We start from the raw sequence: 22746 nt of genomic DNA on the forward strand, positions 1-22746 counted from the left end.
GTTCATCAGAAGGTGTTTAATTTATCCAGAGTTAAAAAGTTTGGTTGTTGCCGGTTTCTGCAGGATTTCGTGCAGTATGTTCAGCTTGTGTTCCTGTCAGGTTTATAATTTTGTTTGCAGTGATGCCGAATAAAAAAATATTTTTAAATGTTTAAGTTACGCATTTTGCAAATTTTAAAGTTGTATAAAAATAGATGAAAAACTGTTCGGTCATCACTGGCAATTTCCCACCCGGAAACACTGACAGGGTCCCATCTCCAAAGCATGCACTACCAATGCTGTCACGCCATACGAGACAGTGGGTGCACGATATATAGTTTAATACCAGATCGTGTCCAGTCGGCATGAGGTAGCCACACTCCGCGGCTTTAACTAAATCTTCCCATTTTCCCAAACCCTGGGTATCAGTTTAAAAACGCACGGTTCAGTGACGTGACAAACGATTCCTTGTTTCCTACTTCCGGTATCAGTATTCTTCTGTGACGTAGGAAGTCGTGACGTCAGCAGAACTGCAGCTTTTTGCAACAGTCGTAAACTGCAGCAGACGTAGAGTTTATTATTGGAATGATAGTTTTTGTGTGTTTACAGTTCACTGTGCGAGTCATAGAAGCGTTTTTGGTGATCCAGGCGCAGTTTATTCAACGAGGCCTATTAAATTAGTCACCGCTTAAAATGCTACGCACGGAAATAACCTGCATAACAAATTTTTGAAAAATGCATTTTAATTTGTGTCGTCATAATGCGATATGTTTACAAATGAATCGCTCCTGTTTACGTAACAAGCAGACAATTACATTGTATGATGCTGTAGGTTATGATGGCATAATGCCGAATCGCACAGGCAGTGTTGCGCAATAATAGTAACAGTTGATTAATATTAATTCATGCTTGGTTTGCTTAAATTTTCGAAACTTTATATTTTTATTTATTTTTAATAGTTTGTTTTAAAAAAAATAATACCTGGAAACACTGTAGCTGCGCGTGCGTATTTATCCATAATTAATAAAAACAGACAACAAAAAATGCCACAAAACGCAGGATTAACGTTATTTCCTTCCGTTGCCAAATTGGAGGCTTTTGTGCAGTGTCTGGTTTGTGAGGCATGCTATGTGTTATGGGTTGTGATAACTCATCATGCAGATCATGCATTTTCGTGGAAAGCAAGAAAATGGAAGCTCTGTCGTGCGCTCTCTCATGGAACTGTCGACTAACTTTAATTGCAGTAGGTGGGCGGCAGCACTGGTTGGTGGTGCAGGCAGTGTGGTGTACGGTTAGGTGTTCGTTGTTCTGTATATTAGCTTAGGTTTTGTTAGAGATTTTCAGCGACTTGTTCATTCACAGTATGACGTAAATATATTTGTAACTTCGAGTGCGGTAACGAAGGTTAAATTAATTAAAACAGCGAAAGTGGGGTATTTAGTATCAATAGGACAGTAGTTAAAACACGCTGTCGGTAAAAATACCCGAGGGAAAGATCTTAGCCCAAACAAAGAGAATTAGGTTGATATATTTCATTGTACCGCATACTGTACTTAAGGTCTGGTGATGTTTATAGCTTTCCAAGACGTTGTTTTCATAACATTTCATGTTTCTGGCAGTTAAGTAGAGGTGTTATGATATTACAGGGATTATTATGATGCCAGCTGCCAGTATGGAAGTTACACTCTCCCAACATACGTCATCCCAACATACGTCACCGCAACCATCGCCCAATTCTTCATGGATGGAAAAACAAGCTAGTGACGTCACAACACAAAACGGTGGGTAGCTTATGACGAAACAATACGTGTTATGCGTCATATGGATGAAAGCGACCGACGTGATTATCGCGACTCCCAGATTTTGATAAATATTTGAAACACAGCTGATGACGTCATTGATCGAAGCGTCGCGTCAAGTACGTCATCACCCTCGCGTCCAGATTCGGGAATGGCGATTGTCCTCAGCGAGAAAGACGACAGTGTGACGTCACCAAGACAAAATGCCGAAACTCCAGCAGTGTTGCCAGCAGCTTTTAAATCAAGTAGCCCTTCACAGTCATCTGCCGGTAAGTGCAACACTGACAGTTTTAAAAAAAACAATTAAAGTATGACTGGTTTTGTAGCTTGTCAATAATTAGTTTTATTTGATAAGATTCTGGTATCGTGTCGTCATCAGGACAAGACGAAAGCCCTACGTCATCATCGTCCTTAACGACGTCATCATCTCGAAAAGATGGTAAATCTATAATGTCATGAACTTTATAACATAGCAAATGCTTCTATGTAAGAAACGAAAAGATATACGCGTGTACTGTGATGTCATGAAGAGCCTGAGTGGTTTGTGTTCGGTTGGTCGCGGTGGGCACGAATTTAGTCGGAAATTTGGCGTCAATTTCCAATGAGTTCGGTTTCAAAACAAGTTTTTCCCCGGAACAAAGTTTAGCCCAGTCCCCTTAGTGCTTAGATAGCCCTCACTTACTGTATTGTATATGTCACCTTAACCACGGCTTTTAAACAGTTTTGCAGGACCAAAGCACTGATCGTTTCGCTTTTGTATTTTACTTTGGCTTTCGTTTTCGTGTCTGAAAAGACAGAATAATGCCATTTATTCATTCATTTAAACCATAATTTACGTCTAACGTTTATAAATAACAGTATGTCAATTTCCTATAAACACGTTTATAAATAACATTTATGTATATAGGGATTTCCATAGTCTATCTTTTGTGGCTGTTTAACATACTAGAACCACTTGTCACGAACTTGCTTTTACGTTCGAGCCATAGACTCGTTCATTTTATATAGTATAGGGTAGAGGAAGATGCTGGGACACCTTCTCCTTCTATTTTTTTCGTTCAAATAGGTAGTACAAAGAAAATTCAAAGAATTATAAAACCGTATCCTCATGAATAAAACACGATCATGATATGTGATTATTTTTTGCTAAAGGTGTCCCGTTTCCCCCCCACCTACTATATATCACTAAAACGTATGAAATTAAAATGTGGCAAAAATCTTGCTTGGAAAGATTTTCTTGTCTATGATTAAGATTTACATTCCAGTATTTATAGTGGTTGGTCTGTGGGAAATGTATTAAATGCAGCAACTGTATATAAACTATAAACCCCTTGTTTACACAGATAGTAATAAAAATCTTTTTGGAAGTAGCTTTTTTCTCTCTATCCTATCATGACGACCGTGGTTTAATTGCTTATTCTCTTCTCTTCGTTGTTTTAACTAATCTCTTCTTTGCTACCGCATTTGAAGATATACATAGTTTGATGTCACATATGTTTTATGAAGCTTTCCCAATACTATACTTGCAAGTTAGACCTAAACACTTGATTGCATTCGCAGCATCGAACAACGACAGTATCAACAAAGCTCAAGCACAAAGAAACTTGAACCTTATAGCTTGTGAAGAATGTGGTCTCATATGCGCTGGCCAAAGTCATTACCAAGTTCACATTAGATCCCACACCGGTGAGAATTGAAGCTTTCATGTGGTCTGGTTTACACACTAAGTAAAAATAGGACAAAAATCATTATAAGCGATATACGGATCGTCATAATTTCTCAACAACAAATGTAAAGTGCGTTTGGTAAATGATGCTGGCCCCTCCTAACAAAGCAATTGCAAGTATATTTGGTAAAGTTAAACTTTTTGTGAGAGCACAAATCTTTAATAAGCCACAGAAAAAAACAACATCAAAGATTAAACATGAATGAAAATACGGGCATTAGATTATATATATGGGTAAAATCCTCTGGCAAGGCACGCAATGAGATCTTGGATTTACGCCAAAGTTGGCCTATTACCCCCAAACTATGGGATATAGCTACAAGTCCTACAACATCGTTAAAACACGCCCTTCTGAATACGCAACCATGTGCATATACAAACTATAACTATATATCACGAAACCGTTTGAATTAATGGCTGTCGTGTCAATAAAACATTTAATTCTTAGCTTTCCAAAAACCATTTGGTTATATATAGTCGCGTCTTTTTATAAATAATGTTATTAACGAGCTGTGAGCAGACGACTTAACAGGGAATATGAGACTCGTGGTGTCTTGTTGTAGATAATACTATTGACATGAAATATTCTCTTTTTCAATACGAAAACGAATATCAAATTAGTTAAAGAGAGTGGAATTAGCGGGAAAACGATGGTCGTTAAAACACGCTGCAGGAAAAGCTGCTTGAGGAAAAATGTAATTAGTAGGGTGGGGGAAGACGGGATACGTTGAGCACATAATATTCAAAAAAATCCTGATCGTGTTTAATTCATTGAATGTTATTTTGTTTACTACCTAATGGGACGAGAAAATCGAATAAAAAGCTGCCCCCCCTTCCTAGTATACATAACAGTGCAGACCTAGAAGTGTTTGATTAAACATATCTACTGGTAAACGGATGTAATGTCTGTTCTCAAATTATCAACAAACTGAACCGGCTGCCGTTATTGGAGAAATACAAACATATGTTCGAAACCTAAACATAAAGATATTCAGGCACGCCTTCTTTATAATAACTGTTCCCACGGGTGTGTAATACTGGAGTGGTTATTCAAATTGCGACACAGAATAAGTAAATTTATTCACACGGTAGCCTGGTCGTGCATATACTCATAACTGGATGGTCCTATTATATTTATAACCCCACACGTTATGCTTCATACATATTTGAAATTACACCATACTACGTATAGACTACCATTGTCTTAACATGTAGTGGGTATTTCAACCTTGTCCCAAATATATATAGGTCCACAAAGAGACCTCTGCTCGTGGCCTTGTTTTCAGGGGGCGATTGCTGCGAAGAGATGAATACAATAACAAACATAAACACCAAATACAGATTATTTTATTGTGTTTTTTGAAAGGGTCACGAACCTTAAGTTTAAGAAACACTGGGTTATGGAATATTTTCTTTTTGCATTTTGTAAACTTGATTTCCCCCAGGAGAACGCCCATTTAAATGCACTGTATGCGGAGTTGCGTTTACACAGAAGGGAAATCTGAGGCGACATTATAAGATCCACTCTGAAGAGAAGCCGTTTCAATGCCCCGTGTGTTCGTACAGATGCAGACGGCGAGATGCATTAAATGGACATATGAGAATACATTCAGGTACTTTGAGTTACTTCTTATATGAAAACTACACTTATCGTACTGTGGAGTATAAGATGGATACCTTCAGCACATAATATCCAATATTTCCCAAACGTGTTTTTAACAATTAACAGTTTTAACAATAAAAAACAAAGAGTTCGACTCTACCTTATGACCAAGATACAAAACAACTATACTGCATGTAAATTTCACCCGTTTTCCAGGTGGTATACTTGAGCAACTTATTTAGGTTTGCTAAAATAAAAAAATACCAATAAATTAAATGAAAACATGATTTTGAACTTAGAACTCAGTAGATTTTGTTATCTGATACGAAATTCAGTATGGAATTAAATAAAAGACGTGAGTAACATCTGATTGAATTGTTGGTTAAGAAAACATTCTAAAGAAATTATAAACTATTGGTTAGGAAAACACTATAAACAAATTTACAAATTAGTTATTAAAGGGCACCCACAAATCTCCTAAACAAAGCGACAATTTAAATCCTAAAGAAAACAAAGAGTTTGTGCTGCAAAGCAAAACCAAAACAATTCGTGTCTCCAGTAGTTAACCAACTGCTCCCGAATTTCCGACGAAACTTTTCGGTTCGACTTTTCTAAGTAATTCCGCTGCACTGTGGCGCTAAAATACTTACATGTGTGACGTAATGATGCGCTTTGTTTAGGAACAATTGGTTTAAATCTTTAGTTAAACACGTGCAAAAACAATTCCCGCTAAAATTTTGTTTAAATTAACCAACTGTAAACGAGTAATTGTTACATCACCGATATAATTGTTTCGTAACTTTTAACATAAACTTTACTGGTTAGTAATTACAGTTTCTTTATGTACAGTAGTTTTTAGGGTAAAATCCTCCATGTTTTCATTTTCTTTTATCTTTCCATTTAGTTAAACAAATAATATTTACCTAAGTATATAACTCTATCCTCGCGACTCTAAAAGAGTGTTGTTAATTGTTTCAACATGATTATGAAGTATGGAATACTACGTGCCAAAGAGATCCGAATACAGTTATACCTTTAACTTAAAAATGGGTAAACCAATTGATTTAACACTTTCTGTGTATACCAACAAATACAAATCCTACTATCCGTAATAAAACAACTCTGGAAATTGCAACCAGATTATACAATATAATCTCATGATCTTGTTTTATGACTCATATCATATGTTTAATATTAAACTCTACAGATATTCGACCGTATAGATGTGTTTACTGTGCACGTAGTTACAAATCCAGGCAATCTCTCAAGGAGCACGAATATCAATGCGTTTACAAGAACGACCCTATTGTACAAGGTAATATGATACCAGGTTCGAATCCCACTTGATACCTTTTCATATTATTACAAAATATTTATTTATAGTACTGTGGAGTAAGATGGATACCGTTAACACATAATATCCCATATTTCCAATCGTGTTTTAACAGTTAACAAAGCTCTTATAAAGTCATGAGGATACGGTTTTATATATTTCTGTAAATATAGAATCTTTGTATGCTACCAAACATAAAACTAATAAAAACATAAACCAGCTTTCCCCAACCTACTGAGATTGCTTTTTTACCATGTTGGTAAAACGATTTAGAATGTTCTGTTTATAAATCTTACCTTCCAACTCTATCTTAAATTAAAACCGATGAGCTCAAATTCAACTTGTTGCATTTATTTCAGCTCGACAGCTGACGTCATCACCAGCAAAAGGAAGTTTCGGTGACAAGCGTTTGTCTCCACTTACTACGTCACAAACCTCAAGCTCCCCTATATCTATGACGTCATCAAACCTCCCCATTATGCAATCACAAGTTTTGAACCCGCTCTTGACGTCATCGAGTCCAAACTCCACTAGCAGCGGGAAACGGAAGGCGTCGAACCCGCAGAAGTTCACTCGACTCTCCGATCACCAACAACAGGTTATCCCTTCGTTGGCCAATGCTTTGCAATACATGCCCACCTTGTTAACTACGATGATGCAGCAACACATGAACGACACGGCAACTGCCGAGGTAAAACTATATACATATTATATGTAGGCGGCATTCTACTGGAATGTTAGTCTCTTACCCAGGGTGTTACCATATAGACTCGATTTTAGACTTCTAAATCTAGACCCCACGGAAATATTTATAGGCATATTTTTCTACCCAACACCCATGACCAATTTTGTTCCCCCTTGCCAACTAAACCCCTCTCACATATAGCGCGCATGTCTGTGATTACATCAGATTACTTCGGTGCACTACCTACATCATCAGGAGTGACGTAATGAACCCCAACATATTCAATGCTCGCCAACTTTAAACCAACCTCGTTATTTCCCCAGCAACAAAGACAACAAGACGAAGCGCTCGATTTCTCTGCGAAGCGAAAAAGCGGTTTGCAGAATACGAACGGAGGTAAGTGTGACGTAACAGAAGCGCTTTGTGAGCTTTTGTTGGTGTTTTGTTTCGTAACATTCATATGTTTGCATCTGCCCTGCATCCAAGTTTTGTTTTGTTTTGTAATAAAGCTTGCATCGATGACGTCAGCAGCAGTCCTCTCTCGCTCACCACCAAGCGACAGAAGTTTGACAGCGAGTTTGCAATGACGTCATCGTCTTTATTAAACGGTGATGACGTAATCGGTGACGTAGCACAAGGAGATAGGTTCACACCTATTGAAGCTGCTCAAAGTACGAATAAGTATTGTGACTTCAAAGGTTCATTATCGCGTCTTTGTTACGTAGATATCTTGTATATTACGTATAAATGTCTATTTTTTGCAAGTCTTGGTTGATTTGGTGCCTCTGCTTGCGTTTTGGTTTGCTGCATTATTAGAAAAGTGTGATAATTGCAACCAGATGTATAAATGATGACGTCATAACCTGCAACGTCACCTTTAGATACGGATAGTTACCAGGACAACGTGTTACGTCATCCCCGCGCTACAACAGAGAGGCTTTCGGGCAGCGCGAGAAGGAAACGACCAAAATATTTGAACGAGAAGATTGAACAAAACATGCAGGGACATGAGGTAGGTCCCTGGTTCTGGGTTCGATTTCCACACGTGGTATATACTTGGGCAAACGGTCAACTCTGGCCTAAATCTCAGATCCCCTGGTACGGCTTTCCATGGGACCGCGCAGCCTTAACCATAATATATTATCACAACGCTGAGGCTTTAAAACGTGGTATGCTGGTATTCATCTTACCTCACAATACTATTTTGTTGCAAAGGAAACTTAAAACTCAATTTGTTTTTCCTCAGTCTTCCTTTCCCTCGAAATATGACGTCAGTCCTACGATGAACTCTCTTGACCTCTCCGGGCAAAGCAAAAACGACGATATGACGTCATTCAAGAGTGACGTCAGAAGCACATCACCGTTCGCGCACGTCAGATCCGGTGACGCATCACGCAGCGGACTCCGTGTCTTCTCTTCCTTAGGAGATGATAGCGAAATTGAAGAATTGAAGACTTACATCTGCTCACATTGTCGATGCATCTTCCTGGATCACGTGATGTTCGCCATCCATGTCGGTTGCCATGGTTTCAGGGACCCACTCGAGTGTAACGTATGTGGCCACCTAGCGGCCGACCGTTACCAGTTCCAGTCCCATCTCGCAAGAGGAGAGCACAATCTGGGTGGAAAGGTTAATGACGTCACTGGAGAGAAATCTGACTACGTCACTGATGACATCACAAACGAAACTTCTACTTATCAACAATCGAGCACTTACGTAACGAAGTCTGCCGCTTTTAGATAATTTCAAACAACTTTTAAGTTTAGGTAATGACGTTACCCTATGACGTCACTCAATGACGCCACCCTATGGCGTGACGTGACGTCACAATAACCTTCGCACATCAAAGACTCACAATTTGTAACATCGTAACCAGAGTCTCCACGACCTTGTGTTTATTTTCACCTATTAACCGCTAGCGCTTATTTTAGTTTTGCACTATATGTACCTGGTACGTTATCCGGCCAAAAGTTGCGATTTTTGAGCGATGTTAGTTTCTACCGTTTGCTCCTGACTTTGGTATGCTCTTCGTCGCCCACGTGCGGATCCTCTGCACTACCTCGGCCCTTTACCTCGTGACCCTTGTGTGACCTCTGCTGCCTTAAATCTTTGTACATTCCCACCAGTTTCAAATAGTTTGATGTACAGATACAATAGTACACGCGTGTTCGATACACTTTTATTTCTTTCACTTAATTTAATCTTCATTTGGCCATGTCGACGCTCAATCTTTTCCAAACCTGCTAACTCAACTGCAGTTATCATTTAAAATGTCGAGTAAGGTTAATTAATATTCCTGAAGCTTATAGGACCTCAATCATGCAGTTAAACTTCTATATAAAGCATTCACTCATTCTGTGCTTGTACAATCCTTATTAATGTGCAATCGCTTTATTTTGTTGCAATTTATTGTCGCCTGTCCATGGTACGCCAGGCCTAATTCTTGCTATACTCAATTTATTCGGTGTATTACATATTACCTAATATTTATTTCGCTTTGACATACTTGCCTTACAATTAACAAGACGAAAACTTATAATTGCTTCTTTGTTTTACCTGTGGGAGTTTTGGGTATTTATACTAGAGCCGTAGCATAAGAACGTCTTCTAACCAGCAAGCATAAGCTCGATCAAAGAGATTAAAACCATCTCTTTGGCTCGATGCTGCTACCATTGTCGGCGTATGTATCCTTGCACACGATTTTGCCTGACAATTTTCAAACACATTAAAAAATTAGAACTCCCGAACAAGTCACCCACAAAGTTCCACACGTGGTAACTCGTTAAGCGGGCACGAGGTGTATGACAGAACACCCGGGTTATAACGACTTATGTTGCCCCATCCACGTTGGCCCCGCCATGCGAGAACAAATAAGACACATTCTTTTACATTTATTCTGAGATAGATCAGTGAAGAAGGACATTTTTATAGCAGGGATTTTACTCTATAGGGCTGTTCTATTTGGTTGTTAATTATTCGGTAACCCATTTAAGCAGAGACTTTCAGTTGTGGGTTACGGAATATTTTTACGCGTAAGGTTTTCAAAATATACCGAAGTAATAACTAGAAAAAATGTTCCCGAGATTCGCAAGAAGTAGATTTCCTGCGATAATTGTTTCTATGACGTCACAACACGAACGCGAGAGGTCGATAGAGCATCGGTAATAAAGTTACTTATGTTTGAGTTAAAAGTTTGAAGGTTCACGCTGTATAGATAGTTCTTGGATATTTTATAACATTTCTACGGGGTGAAATAAACGTTGTTGTATTTTTTGTATTTACTTTTATAATATAGTTTGGCGCCCTGTTTAGAACGTTTTAGAGTGTTTAGAAAGGATACTGTTCGAAGCTCAATGCTGCTAAGTGCTAACACTGTGGCCTTTGAAGGCTTATATGTAGTTAGACAAGAGGATGCCTTGCTAAGGCAAAACCAGTAGTATGTCTTTGGTTAATTGTCATTTTTGCCCACAGAACTAGATGATACTATGATAGTAACTGTTAATGGCCATCTGCCGAATAAATATATGGCTTAAGTCTTAAATGTCAGTATATCAAGGTTAGGTAACAATGTTTAAAAGTCCATCAACAAAATGTCATCTTGTGTTATTAATATTGACGATAATGGATTAAACTTTGGCGCAATGAAGCTGTACGAGGATGCCATATGTGAAGGTGGTAATGGGACATTATTATCCGTACATAACAGGTCAAAAAAATGTGACTTTTTGAGCACAATACGAATACGAAGCTTAAATGGTGGAGATATCGATGTTTTAAGGGAACTGTGTACGGAATGGTTCCCAATAAAATACCCGGTAACTTGGTATGAATCTATAACTTACAACGACAGGTTTTTCTCAATTGCTGCGACGTTAAACGGTCAAATTATCGCAATTTTGATTGCGGAAATTAAACCAAGATGGCAACTGCCCAAAGAAGATTCTGATATGTTGGCATCAGTTCATTCCCCTGACTCTAAAGTTGCGTATATACTGAGTCTTGGGGTACAAAGGGATTTCCGCAGAAGAGGTGTCGCGTCATATATTTTGCATCATTTCCTACTGCAAGTTGCAAGCAAGCACACTGGTCTTCTTGGAGTAAAAGCTGTTTATCTTCATGTGCTTTGCACCAATGTAACTGCAATTAAGTTTTATGAGCGACATAATTTTCAACTGTTGCATTATCTACCTGCGTACTATGTTATAAACATGGAGCCTAAGGATGGATATTCATACGTGCTTTACATGAACGGTGGCAAACCACCTAGAGCCTGTTGCGATTGTTTGTATCTAATCTCAAACTTGTTTCAAAATTTAACCCAGTGCAAATTCACAAAGCTATTTTTCAACAGCTTAAATAACGTTTTTTCACGATTTGTAATATGGCCCAAACTACCAAGCATTATTACAAGACAAAGACAATGCCATAACTTATAACACTAAATCCCAAACTAGTGTAGTTATTAAAACTTGCTCAAAAAACATGGCTGAATTTTAATTAGAAATCCCCAATTCAGTAGCTTAATAAATATTTAAAGTTTATTGGAACAATGTTCGGGTACTTGCAAGACACTTAAAATAAGATTGCAATAAATTTAATGGCTCTGTTATTTTAACTTTTAGTTGCGGAAGCTCTGGTCTTACAAACCCAACCGTCTGGTTTTGTTACTTAATACAGTTGAACTAGATTAAGACTTGTGTATGTTTTGTAATTTATTATGTAAGTTCCATAATTTCTTTGGAACTCTATCTAATTTAGTATTTCTTGAATTTCTGTTTAATATTTTTGTAAACAAACATGTTGTAACATTGATTCGAGTAGGCAATGGTAAAAAGATGTAACTATACCTCTAAAAAACTTGAATAATTAACACATGATAACAATTGTTTTGTTTACCACCATCCTAAGTATAACATAAATGTAAACTTCGTAAATTCTATTGTGCATTCAATGTTCAATGAAACTGTTAAGTTAGTTGTATTATCTTCTGTCATAGGCGCCAAACTTTTCCAAATGCAGGGAAGGCAGGGATAGTTATACACATATTTGAAAAAAATCCTACCCCGCCACCCCAGGTTTGGCGTCAATGTCCTCTGCATGTTTTAAGTGGAACAAAGTTAGTTTATTTGTATTGATTGTGTTAACTGTTAAGCTTAAGTGCATGTGTCTTTTTGTAGAACTAATTTTTCTGTCTTTGGTACAAGTATTCTGTAATTACAATGTGTTTGTAAAACTTAGTTTACAAGACCCAAATGGGACTGTCTCTTCAATTCTGTTATTCACACACTGGTTCAAATTTGATCGTTTAAACTCACAGAGATTGACGCGCACTGTGATGTTTATGTTTGCTGTGATGTCATTTTACTTTTTATGTGTTTAAGCAATCATGTTATGTTTCAATAGATACAACATGAAACAATGGTTTGTTAAGTGGTTAGAAGACAACAGGGGTTTGGTTGTCGTTCTGTTTTGTCTTCCCGCGAGTTTCATTTTCGATGTCTGCCTTCGATTTCGGAACTGGGTTATAAGATATCTATTTTCTGCACCCCACCAGCATAATGAACGAGTACGAACTATCCAGGCCGCAGTTCGTAAATGGAATGATCTTCCAACTGAGAATAGAAGACCAATGTGCACCTCGCGACCAAACTGGTTAAGCTTATCCACCACATTCTTCCAAAAGAAGGATTGCCACCAAATCACGGTTTCTTTGTTTGATATTCTCAACTTAGATGAAGAAAATATGATAGTAAAAGTTGAGCCGATGGTGTCAGTTCGTGATGTCACTGATTACCTCATCACGCGAGGTTACGCTCTAGCGGTTACGCTTGAAATTGGTGACGCAACTTGTGGGGGGTTGGCCATGGCTGTTGGGATGACTACGTACTCACATAAAGTTGGATTATACCAAGAAGCCGTGGTGTCATACGATGTGGTTACCGCTGATGGTAGTTTAATACACGTCGAACGAGACAATGAGCATGAGGACTTATTCTCTTGCCTACCATGGTCTCATGGGACCTTAGGCTTCTTGGTAGCTTTAGAGCTAAAAATTATCAAAGTAAAGCCTTACATACACCTGCAATATATCCCTGTAAAAGGGAAAAAGAATTATTGCGATAAAATGAGGTTGTTGTCCGGTGCGTTGGATAAATTGGCAACAACTCCTGATTATCTTGAAGCGACCGTCTTTTCAAAAGATGAAGCAGTGATCATGGTCGGGAATTTCTCGTATGCCGATAAACCAGGGGAGATGGGAAAGGTTAATAATGTGGCAAGGTGGGTGGTTTTATGTAAGACGTAATTAGTAATGGACTGATGGTATGTGGCAATGAGGTGTATAAAACAAAACACGTGGTTGTGACTACTGTTGTTGCCTTAAAAATAAATAATAAAATGTTGTCCCTGTTTTCCCAACATTTTTCTTTATGTAGTCTTAACATTGATTCTGTACATTGGTTGTAATGTTTACTGATTAATGCAATGCGAAATTCCTGGGTTGTCCTGACCACCTTACCACCCTAGGTGTGGCGCCTATGGCTATCCTAGCACGACACGTGAATAACCCTCTCTACACGATAGATGGTATAAACCATGGTTCTACAAACATGTTGAGACATTCCTACGTACCGGTGGGGGTGATGAATACATCCCATTGCAACAATACCTTTTACGTCACAACCGGGCCATATTCTGGGTGGTGGAAGCAATGATTCCATTCGGAAACCATCCCATATTTCGTGCTCTACTGGGTTGGCTTTGTCCCCCCAAACCTGCTTTCCTTAAGTTCACAACAACCCCAGGTGTTCGAGCCATGACCTTCACAAGACAGGTATGTATGGATATTTGCCAAACCATGGATGGCCGACCAGGACTACCTTGGAATTTTCTGAACTGCATTAAACAGTAAATAGTAGGACCTATAAGTTATTTCATAGAAATGCGTGTAAACATTCATGCCTCACTGGTATTTTATAAGTTTGGTACTTGTATGTATTCATTAAATCCTTGGTGATATTGCTTAATGCTGCTAGATGTTGGTGTAAGTCTGAAATAGACATCTTTTGCAAATTTTTATTTGTAATCCTAAAGAATCAACATTTCGGCTGCAATGCATGATAGTGGGGGAACGCGGTTGAGTGAAGACCATTTTCCAGAAGATCTTGCAGTTTGTAGACAAACAGACATGATGTTTTCCAGGTGTTTCAAGACATTGTTCTTCCAATGACTGTCCTGGAGAAATCCATTGATATCGCTGAAGATTTGTTCGACACTTACCCCATACTAATATACCCGTGTCGTATATACGACCATGGTGTGAATAGTGGGCAACTAAGGCCACCACGGGAGGACCAGATGTGTCCAGGGGCAAATTACGGGATGTTTTATGACCTGGGAGTTTATGGAGTGCCTGGTAAGGTGAAGAGAAAGGAGAGGTGGGTGATGTGATACATAGACTGTGCATAAGGTATAAGAAGACACCTGTGTATAGAATGTATGACCTGTGTATAAAGAATGTCGTTGCCCCACCATGCATGGATAAATAAGTTACATGCGTAGTCACTTGTAAACGAGCACGAGGTGTATGAAACAAAACACCCATGTAATAATGACTGTCATTTCCCTGCCATGCAAGCATAAATAAGTTGCATTCATTTAATTATCCAGATATGATTCAGTGAAAGCCATGAGATCAATGGAATCATTCATTCGTCAACATGGTGGATATTCATTTTTATACGCTGATATTTTCATGACCAAAGAAGAATTTCATGAAATGTTTGATTTGACTTTATATGAACAATGTAGGGTGAAATATGGGGCAGTAGGTGCTTTCCCTCATCTCTATGATAAAGTTAAACCTGAAATTAATGTTTTTGAAGTCGGCAGGACATGGGCTGAGACCAATTAAGTTAATGGACCTGTTATATACGATGGGATGTCCTACAGGGAGGCAGAGCATTAATATTTATTATTTATCCATCATAATGATGGCTTGTGTTTTTGTATTTGCTTTCTTATATACATATATGATGATTTATTCAATAAATGTTTTCAATGTTAGTAGTTGAAAAGCCATATAAATTGAGTAAAATAGTAAACAAATTCCACTAAGGGAATAAATTGTTTATTGGTTAAGTTTTAATTGTGAGACCAACCCATTTTTGACATGTATATTTTACTTTCACTTTATCATTTAAGGTGCTATAACTACTTTGAATTGTATTATGTTTTATAACATTCAGTTTTTATTGAAAACTTTAAATTGTGTGCTATGACAATAGGTCCTTTACTTAATTGACGCACACCTGAAATTTGAAATGTGATTTTGAATTGCAAAATTTTAATTTATTGTTTCACTGTGTGACTTCTATGCAATCAAGAATGTTGTAATGAATGTTTATGATGCATTGAATATTAACATTGTGTGTTATACAGGGTAATAATAAAAGTGTGTTTACTTATTTCTGAAAGAGACAGTGATTATGAGGTGTGAAGTGGTTGCTAATACATCTGCTATTATAGATAAGACATATGCTACAACCGTATGTTTAATAGCTTGTGCAGTTTGATCTAGACATAAGTTCAGTTATTAAAAATAACATCGACTCCCCAATCGGTTACAGTTTTTCCTGATTTGCTGTTGCTATTTCTATGTCAATTGCTAAAACAGATACGTGCAAGTTTTACAACAAAGCTTTTCAGAGTTGGTAATGTCTTAATCATTTAAATGTAAGTCTTAAAATTAATTTAAATGTTATAAAGGCATTTTTTTAAATGTTACTGTTATTTTTAACCTAATTATTTGTTATTAGCAGCCCCCTTCCTCGTTTTTTTACAAAGTTAAAATGTTTGAAAATCTAGATGTCATCTGTTTTAATGGTTAACAGACAATATAGATAATATTCAATTCCCTATAATTGAAGATGTGGTGATGTTTTGGTAATTATACGGTAAGTTCCTCTAAATTAATTACGAATAGTTTATTCGTAGTCATTATGTGTTAACTGCATTAAACTTACTTCAAGGATTTTTGTTAGTCAACAAAATGGCGCCTTCATATTACGTAAGCTTGGCACAATTGTATTACTTAAAACTCAAATTAAAACCATTTATTCGGGTAAACGTGCCTTGCCCAAAGACACACAAGCCGACAATGGTGCCAGTAAATGGAGTTTTATCAAAATAAATCGGCTTACTATAAATAAATTGCAGTAAATATTTTTAAACATTGTTTTTCTGTATGGCTGACAGTTTGAACAACCCATTAGTGGCAACTGGGCTGGGGCAATTGTCGTCAAGTATCTTGCCCAGGGAAACATACAAACACATACAATGGTAGCAGCATGACCCCTAACACAAATACCACCTTAAATACAAATAGGCTGCAATAATTATATTCCTCAGGTATTTACAGAAGCGTGAATGAAGACAGCAATGTACGGAAGAAGTGTCTCGCAGATTGACGGGTAATATAATATTAACAAGAACCTCTGAGTCTGGGTATCTTAACTCTTTCTATTGTAATGGCAAGTTTCCACACTTGATTGGAAAGTTTAATTTTTACAATTTTTTTTGCGAATTTTCACCTAAAAAAAGTTTTTTTTTCTAAATTTTTGTACTACTGCTTTATTTATTATGGAAATACTGATTACCAATCATTGGCAAAATACCATGTTTAAATGGCAGCCCACATTTATGCACGAAAAGAAATCCTACAACTAATATTTCCAGCCAAGTTAGTTCTATGTTTTGCGTGTATGATGCCCAAGTATATAAGTTCATATTTTTATATTTTTATAGGTACCGAGAGCAAGCCACTAAGCCATCAGTTCACCAGGTGAGTAATAATAACTAGCTACAATTGTAGAAATGAACCCAAACCTAAAAGCTTCTGACTGAACACCACCTTTTATTATAAGTTTAGCGCTTAGGTAAAAAGCATCTACCACTGTTTGCCGTTACAGCTTGGCGCTTAGCAAACCCCATTTTTTTTTAGGAATTCAGCACATCCTTAGCGTCAAGCTTTGAAATTGTTTTATAGACGGCACTGTTTAACAGCTTTAACACAGCATCGTTAAATGCCGCATGTGTTTTGATGTGACAATATAATTGTTTTTGATATAACAGCACAACAACAATCGGCATTCTGTTCCGTCAAAAGACCGAGATCGAAGAAAAAATGAAATGACGCACTCGAAACAAAAACATCTTCAAGCAAATAAAGGTTTAAGATATTATACACTATATACATGTTTTATATTGTATACAATTAGGGATGCACATTACATATTTTTTAATCCGTGAGATTCGAATCCTTTTGTATTCGAATCTAATTATGGGAATCAGTATTCTGTTTAATGACGTAATCACACGTCATCTCATAAACCATAATAACAATTTTTGAAACTTTATAAATATTTTTGTGTTTGTGGGACTTTCGAGAGTAAACGTTTCGCAACGTCTTTTCATAGCCTGCTATACGTTTTGTGACGCAAAAACTACCCAATAGTATTCATGATCCAACAAGGCTATTATGAAAGAGTCTATAAACTGACTTATGTGGGTAGAATTATTTTTTCCTATAAATATAAAAAAGATTGGAAATTCTAGATTCGGAATTCTAGATTCGAAGAAAAGTATTCTAGGATATCCTAGAATACCTAATTATTCTGTAATGTGCATCCCTATATACAATATAGGCATACTGATGCAGTAAATACTCATTATGGCTATGCTTTTAAATTGATGAGAGGCTTTTGATGCGCTGTTATTTTTTATTGGAAACATTGTCCTTATGTTGGTCCAAGTTTTGGACGTATAAACCAGTCCTCAACTTATCTATGTTTAAAGTATTTGATTCTTACCCAAAGCTGTGTTTACAATTGAAACTTCAATACTGAGTGCCAAAGTTATTATATAGCATTGTGTATGATTGTGTGATAAGAACTAAGTTTTAATTAACAAGATCAATATGATGTAGCATGTTTATGCTGTTACTACCAGGCATAATATGAAATTACTCTTCTGGTAAAAACATGAACTTTTATTAAACAGTGTTTTGTCTGCCATCTGGCAAATCTGGCAAGATGTCATTATTGCTTTACATATTATTTATTTTACATATTAAACCAGCGTTTTGCTATGTAGACATCATCAGTGTGAAAGTGTTTTACATAATTACAAGCATAACAATATGGTTCTTTAATGTTTGAAACTCCACAGTCACTGCAAACCACACCAGCAAGACCAACAGCACCAAACATCAAAAGGTGGGTCTCATATTATGCAGTAAATATAAAAAGATATACAAATCCAACCAATTCATTATTTAGTCAAAGTTCACCTGTTGGTACAAAAAATGTCAATCATATTTTCCGGTTTATTTTGTAAATTATGTAAAGTCTGTTGAACTTTAAGTCTGGTGCCAAAGGTATTTCTTCGTAAAGTAATCATTTTACTTGTTTCTGTTCGAGCTGAAGTATTGGCCAGCCACAGCTTTAATATATGTTTTATTGTGCACCGTATAAGGGTGTTTTATTATTATTTTGATTCACAACCATAATAAACTTTAACACCAGGGTGCCTTAAGGAGTTGTGGAAGCTGGTCGGAGCATGTGAGTTCTTCCGGGAAGATATATTACTACAACAGTAAGAATGAAGTATCACAATGGGAGAAACCAAAGGATTGGAATGACAGGTAAATATATTTTGTTGCTGCAAGGCATAATGTTTCCTTTATATACTATATCCTATAATGAATATTAAAATAAATCTTTAAATAACTGATACCTAAAAGTTATGGCCAAAACTCTGGCAAAATCTACATACCATCATCAATTGTTTTTACCATTATTTTGCTTGCTTCGTAGTATCTTGTTCTGGTGTGTTTCTCTATGTTCATCTAATTATATATTTAACCCTGATCAATCTTTCAGCAAAGTTGTTGATTTACGAAGTCATGACAAATCGAAATCATCACAAAGAGGTTAGTGATGTCACAATTGCTTACTATTAATATTATCAAGGTTTCAATGTAGAAATACATATTTATGAAATTTAATATATTTATAGGATGTACTGGATTATTAAACCAGACATTATTTATATTAAACCAGTGTTTCTCAACCTTTCATGCTTTGTGGCCTCTGTTCAGTCCCAACACTCATGGTCACGGCCCATGCTTCCCCAATTAACCCAGATTTTAACACATTCACGTCTGCTATTTTATTTTCCACTTTGAAGCAACAGCCTGTTAAACAAACAAGGCCATAAGCCATATTAGCAAGAGTATTTTTGTGCTTTAATAAATTCCCTCGCTGTCTAAATAGTTTTACCAGTTCGGAAACTGTAATTGTTCTAACATTTATGTATGTTGGTTTATTCACCGCATTTTGCTTTATAAAAACCTCAATTCTTCGATCTTATCTAAATGCTCACTGTGCTCTAGTGTCTCCTAGTGTATAAACCAAAGTTACCCAACATGAAGTAGCGAACACGCAATCTCTTCATTAGAACTTCTATGTTCGTCCCCTAGCCCGTGTTATGTCAAATGAGCTTTAAGTTTCTCGTATTTTTGTTCGATCTGGCCTCATATCTCGTATCTTTGTTCGATCTGGCCTTTACATTCCTTTTTTTATTGCACAAGTAGCATCAAGTGGGGGGAATCCACTTGTAAATCGTTCAACTTCGAAACCGGGTTCATCGGATGTAGAATACCGGGGTTCCCGTAGCAACCAGGATCGGGATTATCGGAATAAATCTGATCGGGATTATCGTGATGTGGATTACCGGGACAACCAAGCGAAGGATGTGAGGAGAGTTACAAGTGTTGATAAAGATTATAGGTGGGTGGGACAGCATGTAGGCATTGCAGGGCATATTTGAGTCCATTAATTGGCATTTATTGACCTTTTTGGGTAAATTCACTAATTGTTCTAATTGTAAATTGACTAAACAATAATATACTCTAAGTAACATGTTAATAACTATATATTGCACCATGTTAAATTTATTAATAAAATTATGTTGTGTTAGCCTGGATTGTATGTCTAATTACCACTGCTTCCTGCATTTTTATGGTTTCTATACCAACTCTAAAATAGATCTCAGACTTTCAGCTCCCAGGTTATGCCAGCCATAAACTCCCCAGCCCCTCGCGACGTATTTATAAAAGTTGATGGGAATTTCCCCAAAGGACATTTACAAACTTTGCTTTTTTAAAACTTCCGTATATTGGTATATACCACTTGTTTAACCCCCACCTCACCCCAGACCCCGTGACCACACCACCACCAGCACTGGTAGCAATGGTCACCCCCTCACCCATGGTAAGGATAGCTACATACCTTCAACTGGGGAATTCTATGATTACTCAACGTGGGGTGGCCGCACCTCCAACACGCCCCTTGTTAATGGGGTCAGCTCGACAGAGAACACGCAGTCCTCACAGCAGCCACAAGATGGGGATAAAGGTAATTATTTTAAAGTGCTTCCGAGGAAACGTATTAAATAAAATGCTTGCTAAACACACAAGGCAATACTGGCTTTTTTAATTGTGTTTCAAAAAGGGAAAGAGACCACTTACTTTATGAATAATGATGATGTTTTGCGATATGGCAGACGCACATCAGTCTTTTATGGTCACAAAAATATATAAAAGATCTCCTTCATAATTCTATTTCATGAATAATTTTAACATTGGCCTGATATATATATTTTTTACCAATTAGTAAGTACAATTATATTATTTCTATGATAGCAACCACAGTAACCGTCGAAACCTCGGAATCGAAGCCGGAAGAAGAATCAGCGACGTCAGCGTTCGTACGAACACTTTCCAATGTTCTAACTCAAGCTTCAAATAAATCAACAGATGCTGAAGGAAATCTGAAAAATGGTGGGTTAACCAGAAGTGTATAATATTAGTTACATTCTAATTCTATATTGGTGAGGGTTTATGCCATATTTTGCCCATTACATCAACACTCAACACTCAGACTGCTTCTATCTATATAGCCTATAGGGAATGGGTTGTCTGTAAGCTATCATAAATATATGCAATCACTATACTGCAAGGCATGTTTAGAGTTTCTCTTCACCTTATACACCACTTGCTCATTGTTGAGAAGACACCATATTTCGACCCATGTATTGATTTAATAATTCTTTATATTTCCAGCGTTGCAACTTTTGTTAAACGCTGCTTCGAAAAGCCAAACAGAAACCACAGGTAAGCAAATGTGTGTCGGAATAATTTCAAGTTTTCAATGTGGTTTACGAATTAGGCTTCTGTATAATTCATATGGACTGTTGGGTATAACTGTTCCCTATTCTTGCTTGGCCACTTTGTTACGCCCATTTATGTTGAGTGAGTGCTGCTGTCACTAAACCACACCTTTATCACAGAACCTGAGAATGGCAACCATGAATCAACCACGGAAACCAACACCACCGACCCACCTCCCAATAAACGCCCTCGTGTCTCATCTGACGATACAAAGTATGTTGATGGTATAGTTTAACATTTAAAAGTAACAACTTTTGCTACATATTCGTAAAATGTTGGATGATATGCATAAATTTAAATGGCATGCCTCATTTTAGGACCTTAAAATAGAGATATATCCTTTTTTAATTGGGTGTCTAATTATTGCTACATTCTGTCTGCTTAAAACTAAACTTGATCAATGAACGAATGAAGATACGACCCTTTTATTGTAGAAAAGATACCGGGGAACCCCCTGAAGTGATACCCACCTTCCCACACCTGGAGGAATTACAAAAAGTGTTTGATCCAAACTTAACGACGCACGCTCAAGGATGGTCCACGGAACCTGCAGAGAAACAGGTTTGTGGATGTTCGCATGTATGTGATTTAATGCTTGTAAAGGTTATTATGAAAGCAAATAGTATGTGTGTAACTAGAGGCTCCAGGTTTTGAGCTTGTGCTTTTTTCTTTGCACAAAAATCAAATCTTTCAGGCTTTCCTGGTATGAAACAAAAAAAATCATGGCAGACAAAACAGAGTGAAATATACTTGTTATTGGATTAATTTATATTAGCCCTGGTCTCAACAATACATTGATGCATATAAATAACCACCTGACCCTCTCAGTGCAATCGGTTAACGGAGGATTACCACAAGTTTATCGCTGATCACATGACCAACCTTAACGCCCAGATGACCACAGCGAGGTCAAAAGTTCGGGCTTCGGAAATTTTATCAACACTACAAGAACAAAGGTACTTGTGTTACTTGTGTACATAGGCGCCGATTTTTTTAAATTGCAGAAGAGGCCACGTTTATGATGACGTCATTCGTTTTGCAGAAATTAGGAAAATACGGTATACGCGAGTTTTTTTCACTCGCGCCAAACACGATTAAGCTATACTTTCCATGGCAGCAGTAACAATAACGGCGACTATTAAAGTTTGCCAAAGCTGCTGCCTATCGTTCATGCGGGTATGAAACTGGCAAAATCACACAGTCAAACTCGTGCGTCGTTCTTTGAAGGACGTTGTTCCTACGATACGCACACGAACATTAGTGACGCCTCAAGAAACATCAATGCTGTTGATTATTACATAGATCTTAATTTTGTACAGATCTAGTGTTT

General features: G+C 37.2%; 4 protein-coding genes across 10 annotated transcripts in view; all 4 read left to right on the plus strand.

Annotated features, from left to right (window-relative positions):
• Positions 1-9668, plus strand: part of zf(c2h2)-9 (zinc finger protein) — a 13886-nt gene extending 4218 nt beyond the window's left edge. The window contains exons 1-12 of one of the 6 annotated variants that reach the window (XM_018813143.2): positions 1120-1222; positions 1626-1760; positions 1865-2047; positions 2134-2217; positions 3339-3464; positions 4950-5117; positions 6315-6422; positions 6800-7131; positions 7449-7521; positions 7635-7796; positions 8007-8137; positions 8372-9668. In XM_018813143.2, coding sequence (XP_018668688.1) covers positions 1135-1222; positions 1626-1760; positions 1865-2047; positions 2134-2217; positions 3339-3464; positions 4950-5117; positions 6315-6422; positions 6800-7131; positions 7449-7521; positions 7635-7796; positions 8007-8137; positions 8372-8869 — 2088 coding nt within the window. In that variant the 5' untranslated portion in view covers positions 1120-1134 and the 3' untranslated portion in view covers positions 8870-9668. 6 annotated transcript variants of the gene reach the window in all.
• Positions 9669-10576: 908 nt separating this feature from the next.
• LOC100185125 (N-alpha-acetyltransferase 60) lies at positions 10577-12530 on the plus strand. Its single transcript, XM_002125717.4, has one exon. The coding sequence runs from the start codon at positions 10717-10719 to the stop codon at positions 11560-11562; it is 846 nt and encodes a 281-aa protein (XP_002125753.1). The 5' UTR covers positions 10577-10716; the 3' UTR covers positions 11563-12530.
• Positions 12512-15573, plus strand: LOC100187505 (delta(24)-sterol reductase-like). The gene is made up of 4 exons (XM_002125820.5): positions 12512-13405; positions 13709-13958; positions 14327-14562; positions 14795-15573. The coding sequence occupies exons 1-4, from the start codon at positions 12513-12515 to the stop codon at positions 15036-15038; spliced, it is 1623 nt and encodes a 540-aa protein (XP_002125856.3). The 5' UTR covers position 12512; the 3' UTR covers positions 15039-15573.
• A 329-nt stretch (positions 15574-15902) lies between these two features.
• The window catches only part of LOC100180415 (WW domain-containing adapter protein with coiled-coil homolog), an 8877-nt gene continuing 2033 nt past the window's right edge, over positions 15903-22746 (plus strand). The window contains exons 1-14 of one of the 2 annotated variants that reach the window (XM_009861236.3): positions 15903-16080; positions 16535-16596; positions 16931-16967; positions 17258-17354; positions 18353-18399; positions 18709-18827; positions 19066-19115; positions 19779-19974; positions 20402-20601; positions 20889-21026; positions 21309-21359; positions 21536-21629; positions 21851-21977; positions 22245-22372. In XM_009861236.3, the coding sequence (XP_009859538.1) occupies positions 16553-16596; positions 16931-16967; positions 17258-17354; positions 18353-18399; positions 18709-18827; positions 19066-19115; positions 19779-19974; positions 20402-20601; positions 20889-21026; positions 21309-21359; positions 21536-21629; positions 21851-21977; positions 22245-22372 (1328 nt within the window). In that variant the 5' untranslated portion in view covers positions 15903-16080; positions 16535-16552. Of the gene's footprint in view, positions 16081-16108; positions 16194-16534; positions 16597-16930; positions 16968-17257; positions 17355-18352; positions 18400-18708; positions 18828-19065; positions 19116-19778; positions 19975-20401; positions 20602-20888; positions 21027-21308; positions 21360-21535; positions 21630-21850; positions 21978-22244; positions 22373-22746 lie in introns of those variants that run through there. The other variant, XM_026836040.1, reaches the window with a different exon arrangement.

This window comes from Ciona intestinalis, chromosome 9 (genome assembly GCF_000224145.3).
Source record: "Ciona intestinalis chromosome 9, KH, whole genome shotgun sequence".
Lineage (NCBI taxonomy): Eukaryota > Metazoa > Chordata > Ascidiacea > Phlebobranchia > Cionidae > Ciona > Ciona intestinalis.